Genomic DNA, 6,288 nt, shown 5'->3' on the forward strand with positions numbered 1-6,288 from the left:
GAGGCGGAGCTTGCAGTGAGCTGAGATCCGGCCACTGCACTCCAGCCTGGGTGACAGAGCGAGACTCCGTCTCAAAAAAAAAAAAAAAAAAAAAAACAAACAAAAAAAACTGTTGTGTTTCAGACTGCAAAGTTTTGTTTCAGACTGTAAAAATCTGATTTTACATGATTATCAGGAAAATACAATTCAAGTTGATATCCAGTTTTTAATAAAAATGCCAACTACAAAATAATAGACTGACTGTGGTTTTCTAAAGTTACACTGAGGGAGGAGAGCCTCAAGTTTCTACTATTCTAGGATATAAAGTGAAACTATCTCTCGTGCTCCCTAAAGGAAAGTTCACTGCACAGGGCACACTGGTGCCTGTGGTATGTTAAGTTGCTCTAAGACTCCTATCCAGTAAAAAGTAATCAACATGGACAACAGGAATGAAAGAGATGTACTAAATCTCTAATATATTAACTTTGTGTTTTGTACCTGACCTACAGTTATTCAACTGTTTATGAACGCTAAATCAAGAAGAACTTTATTTTCCCAAAGCATGCCGTGAGGTTTAGGGATAGAAAAAGGACTCCCATGATGGCACATGTTTACCCATGTAACAAACCTGCACACCCTGCACATGTATCCTGGAACTTAACATTAAATTAAATTGAAAAGAAAATGGCTCTTCCATGCATAGTTGCCCTAGTATATGAAGAAAAGATAGTGTGATTTCAAAAACAACATGCTCTCTTAATCCCTCAGGCTAGGAATTCATGCCATGCTGCAAATCAGTAACAGAAAGAAACTCTTAGAAAAAATTTCAATTCATATCAACTCTTTTTCAGCCTCAACTCAATCAAACCTATTATAACAGGCAAATTCTCTCTTGGTAGAGGGCCTGTCCTCATTGATTGGGCCTTGATTCTGAGTTTAGGAAATCCAGTCTAGCAAGCTGCCCTTTCTCTAGGAACTCTAGCAAAGAATGCATTCTATCTATCTAAGAAGACGATTCTTTTTATTGATTATGAGCTCAAACTTTTGCTCTGTGTAGCAAATGCCACATTCTTACTAAGATACGCCTGAAGAAGCAACGTGTAGTCTCTGGTCATTAGTACCTAATGTTCAATGTGATATCACAAATGATCCATATAAAGCAAGGTAGGACAGCATCAGGAAGAGGCTCCTCAGCTGATAAATGTGACATTCAAAATGGCAATAGCAAATGTCTCCTTACCGCCTGCTGGCAGTTCATTCCAAGGTTCCCCTTCTCCCCGCGAACTACTTTCATCAGACAGTGTAGAGTCCGCCCTTTTCGATGTAATCCGGAACAATGGTGTTCAATCTCCCCCCGACAGCTTAGGATGATCTCAGGGCTCAGAGAAAAGTCTTCCATCAACATGCGTCGGTAATCCAACATCTCCCCCTGGCACTCACTGCTCACTTGTCGCCCTAAGTTAGGATGTAAGTCATAACATTACGAAAGGTGATGCTATGCATTAGCATCAGAAATCACCACCTATTAAAAGTACATATTTCTATGTGTCATATAATACACCTATCAGTCATGCTAACATCTGAAAAGCTTAGAATTAGCAAAAGCTTTAGCAACATAAAATAGGCTTAGACTCCAGATATTCAGGCTTCTCCTGTCAGTGTTCTGCATGAAACAGGTTTTACACTACTGCAGTAATAATGCAAATGCTTTGCCCATGGAAGCCTTATCAATAACTATTGGGGTAAAAATGAAAGCCAAAGAACAATCTCCACTGGCCTACACAATTAAAGCTTTCAGAAAAGACTACATCTCAGATATTCACTATAGGCTCCCCCAACTTCTTTGAGCTGTAAATACCAATGGGGAAAACTTAAAATAAAAAGATTAAAACAAAACAAAACAAAACAAAAACTGGTCACCTAGACAGTTAGTTTAGTGATAAAGCCAAAATTTGAAGCCAAGTCTGACCCATGTGCTAAATCGTGCTACCCTGAGTCTCCCCAAAATATTGCACAATGTGTATTTCAAAAATGAAAACTAGGCCGGGCGCAGTGGCTCACAAGTGTAATCCCAGCACTTTGGGAGGCCGAGGCAGGTGGATCACGAGGTCAGGAGATCGAGACCATCATGGCCAACATGGTGAAACCCCATCTCTACTAAAAATACAAAAATTAGCTGGGCGTGGTAGTGCATGCCTGTAATCCCAGCTACTCCAGAGGCTGAACTAGGGAGTCGGAGGTTGCAGTGAGCCGAGATTGCACCACTGCACTACAGCCTGGTGACAGAGCAAGACTCCGTCTCCAAAAAAAAAAAGAAAACTATTCAGCTGGGCACGGTGGTTCATGCCTATAATCCCAGCACTCCAGGAGGCCAAGGTGTGAGGATCGCTTGAGGGCAGCAGTTTTGAGACCAAGCCGGCCAACATGGCAAAACCCCATCTCTATTTAAAAAAAAAAAAATTGCCTGGTGGCTCACGCCTGTAGTCCCAGCAATTTGGGAGGCCGAGGTGGGTGGATCACCGAAGTTTGGGAGTTCAAGACCCGCCTGACCAACATGGTGAAACCCTGTCTCTAATAAAAATACAAAAATTAGCCAGGTGTAGTGGCGCTCGCCTGTAATCCCAGCTACTTGGGAGGCTGAGGCAGGAGAATCACTTGAATTCGGGAGGCGGAGGTTGCAGTGAGTCGAGATCACGCCATTGAACTCCAACCTGGGTGACAGAGTGAGACTCCATCTCAAAAAAAATAAAATATAAACAACACGAAAAATACTCAAAAAAGCAAATATGGGCGGAAACTAACATTTATATATATAAAGCTTTCGAGTATGAATCCAAAAAGGAACAGAAATGATTTAAAAAAAAAAAAGAATGCTACCTCTGTGTACAGCTGACTCCAGACACATTAGCAGGTAGGAGAGTCTGGCTTCACGCGATCGCGGAAGATTTTCCACATTGCACCGGTATTTCTTCAAGTCACTTTTACAGGATTTGGCCAATGAATAACTGACTTTATAATCCTGGGCAATCAGCTTTTGGCGGGTTGTGAGTGCTTCTCGACACTGAGGAAAGAGTACAGCAACAGCCGTGAGACCACTCATGTAACTTTACTGTTGACGTGTACCTCTAAGATGAGCATGGCGACTCAGCCAAGTACATGTCAACAACTGCAGTTATTACCAACATATCTATCTTTAAGTTTGGTTTAAATTTTCACAATTGAGCTAAACTAGTGTGGCATGAGACAGGGGTAAGTGGGTGGAGAACCTACAAATTCTGTAGTCACTTGCTAGTTGCTGCTGCAATAGCAGCTGTCCAAAATAAGTAAATATCTCATAGATCCCAATACATTAATCTGACACATAGCATTCTTTTCCACCTTAACAATACCTGTAACATAAATTTCACCAGCATCAAAGTGGCAACTAACATAATATTTGGGGCCGGGCGCGGTAGTTCACGCTTGTAATCCCAGCACTTTGGAAGGCTGAGGCAGGCGGATCACGAGGTCAGGAGATCGAGACCATCCTGGCTAACACTGTTAAACCTCGTCTCTACTAAAAACACAAAAAATTAGCCGGGTGTGGTGGCGGGCGCCTGTAGTCCCAGCTACTGGGAGGCTGAGGCAGGAGAATGGCATGAACCTGGGAGGCGGGGCTTGCAGTGAGCCAAGATTGTGCCACTGCACTCCAGTCTGGGCAACAGAGCGAGACTCCGTCTCAAAAAAACAAAACAACATTTGGGATATTCTGGTCAATGCTTTGAAATACAATTATTCAATTATTCTATATCATCTGAACAATGATACAAGATTTGAATAAGACTGTTCAAATGATAAAAGAAAAAGGAAATGAGAAACATTTCTTCAGCTACATAGGAAAGTAAATGGCAAGATAGCAAAATTAATTATTTCATAAGCCATCAACGATTCTTGCATTCATCCAGGGACAAAGAACTAAAAGAGGATGCTTAATGATATAGCTGCTGAAAAATTAAATAGCTAATTGCCTAGAAAGCACATTGATTTGGTTAACCTAAACTTCTTGAGGAGGCAGGGCTGGCCTTAGTGTGGTTTTATATAAAATTCTTTGATTTTACTCCCCAAACAAAGTAACATCTGAGAATTTTATATAAAATCATACTGAGAATTTTATATAAAACCACAGTCAGAGGGGGGTGGATCACCTGAGCTCAGGAGTTCAAGACTAGCTTGGCCAACATGGTGAAACCCTGTGTCTATTAAAAATACAGAATTAGCCAGGCATGCTGGCAGGTGCCTGTAGTCATAGCAACTAGGGAGGCTGAGGCAAGAGACCCGCTTGAACCCAGGAGGCAGAGGCTGCAGTGAGCCGAGATCACGTTACTGCACCCCAGCCGGGGTGACAGAGAAAGACTCCACCTCAAAAAAAAAAAAAAAAAACCCTGAAAAAACAACCACACTGACCACACTGATAACCCTACTTGGCTTCTCACTATCTAGATATCACAATCAGGGTTTCATTTTCTTGGTTTCAGCCAAATATGCTTAAACCCAAGTACCTCACCTCTGAAAGGAGTGAGCTTATCAGTCACTTACATTTTGGTATAAGATTATAAGAATATTGTTTGAGAGACTGAGAAAGCTTTTTTTTTTTTTTTTGAGACAGAGTCTCACTATGTCACTCAGGCTGGAGTGCAGTGGCACGATCTCAGTTCACTGCAACCTCCTCCTCCCGGGTTCAAGCGATTCTCCTGCTTCAGCCTCCGGAGTAGCTGGGATTACAGGCGCCCGCCACCACCCCCAGCTAATTTTTGTATTTTTAGTAGAGACGGGGTTTCACCATCTTGGCCAGGCTGGTCTTGAACTCCTGACCCCATGGATCCACCCGCCTCAGCCTCCCAAAGTGCTGGGATTACAGGTGTGAACCACTGCGCCCGGCTGAGAAAGTTTTTAAAAAACAAATAGAACATTCATTAGTTTCAAAGTAATACTTACCTTTTCACTCATGGATTCTTCAAATTTATGGTTAAAGAGGCACTTATATACTCTGCCCTCACCAGCTTGTGTCTATAAGATGGAACATACACATTATTATTACTTTAGCTAAACAGTTATGCTGAACATTATCCACAATCGCATATAGAACTTTCTATTAAATGATTATAATGGTAAGTACCTTTGGACAAACAGTTCTGCCATTTATAAGATTTAATAGGCTTTTAACAAAAACAGTGACTGCAGTAAAGATGAAAAAAATATTCCCATGATATTTGGAGTTTGTCATTTGTTCTCAAATATATTTTGTTAATTAGGGAACCAAGAGAAGTGTTAGAGTCTGAGTCTTTTTTTTTTTTTTTTGGAAAAAGTCTTGCTCTGTTGCCCAGCCTGGAGTGCAGTGGCACAATCTTAGCTCAGTGCAACCTCTGACTCCTGGGTTCAAGCAATTCTCCTGCCTCAGAACCCCAAGTAACTGGGATTACAGGCACCCGCCACCCTGCCCAGCTGACTTTTGTATTTTTAGTAGAGATGGGGATTCACCTATTGGCCAGGCTGGTCTCGAACTCCTGACCTCAAGTGGTAGGCCTGCCTTGGCCTCCCAAAGGGCTGGGATTACAGGCGTGAGCCACCGCACCCGACCTCTGAGTCTTCTTTCTTACAAATGTATGCTAGAGTTAACAAAACTCTTACATCAGTGGCTCTGATGGTTAAAGCTGTTAATGCAAACCAGCAGGCAGAGCGGAAGTGTACACAAGTTACTTTCAGTACTTTGTTGTAAGGATGGAGGGACTATTCTATTTAAAGTGTTAGAAGGCTGTTCTATAGAGTCAGCAGGTGGTAATCAAGGATTTGGTTTTAAAAATTAGCCACCTGCTATTTTCTTCACCTTAGACAAAAACATGTAAATACATAATGTGTCAAAGTTTTAGCCACTGAGTAGATGTAAATAAGACCCTAAGTAAAATAAAATTCCTACAGATAAAACAGACTTTCAAGAACTGAAATTTAGAAGTGAGATAAGGCAGAAAAAATACTATGCGGAGATTATCAGAAGCCAGCTGTTAACTAAATGTTCAATCATCAAGGTTGAGCGCCCAGTTACCACTTTCTGCTACACTGGAACCAATTTCATCTTCCATTTCTGTGGCTTTTCTACATGTGAGGTTTCTTGATGGCTTATTTTATGTTAGAATAGAGTATTAAAAAATATTTAAGTCACAGTGGCTCGTGTCTATAATTGTAGTACTTTCAGAGACAGAGGTAGGAGGACAATCTAAGGCCAGGGGTTCAAGACCAGTCTGGGCAATACAGCAAGGCCCCATCTCTACAAAA

At 41.6% G+C, this 6,288-nt stretch overlaps 1 protein-coding gene across 2 annotated transcripts in view; it reads right to left on the bottom strand.

Moving 5' to 3' along the window:
• Positions 1-6,288, bottom strand: part of GLG1 (golgi glycoprotein 1) — a 195,431-nt gene that overhangs the window by 44,963 nt on the left and 144,180 nt on the right. For both annotated transcript variants that reach the window (XM_011976791.1, XM_011976790.1), the window contains 3 exons: positions 4,954-5,025; positions 2,857-3,040; positions 1,220-1,434 (listed from right to left, as the gene is read on the bottom strand). In XM_011976791.1, the coding sequence (XP_011832181.1) occupies positions 1,220-1,434; positions 2,857-3,040; positions 4,954-5,025 (471 nt within the window). The remainder of the gene's footprint in view (positions 1-1,219; positions 1,435-2,856; positions 3,041-4,953; positions 5,026-6,288) is intronic.

This window comes from Mandrillus leucophaeus, unplaced genomic scaffold (assembly GCF_000951045.1).
Source record: "Mandrillus leucophaeus isolate KB7577 unplaced genomic scaffold, Mleu.le_1.0 Scaffold17, whole genome shotgun sequence".
NCBI classification, from domain to species: domain Eukaryota; kingdom Metazoa; phylum Chordata; class Mammalia; order Primates; family Cercopithecidae; genus Mandrillus; species Mandrillus leucophaeus.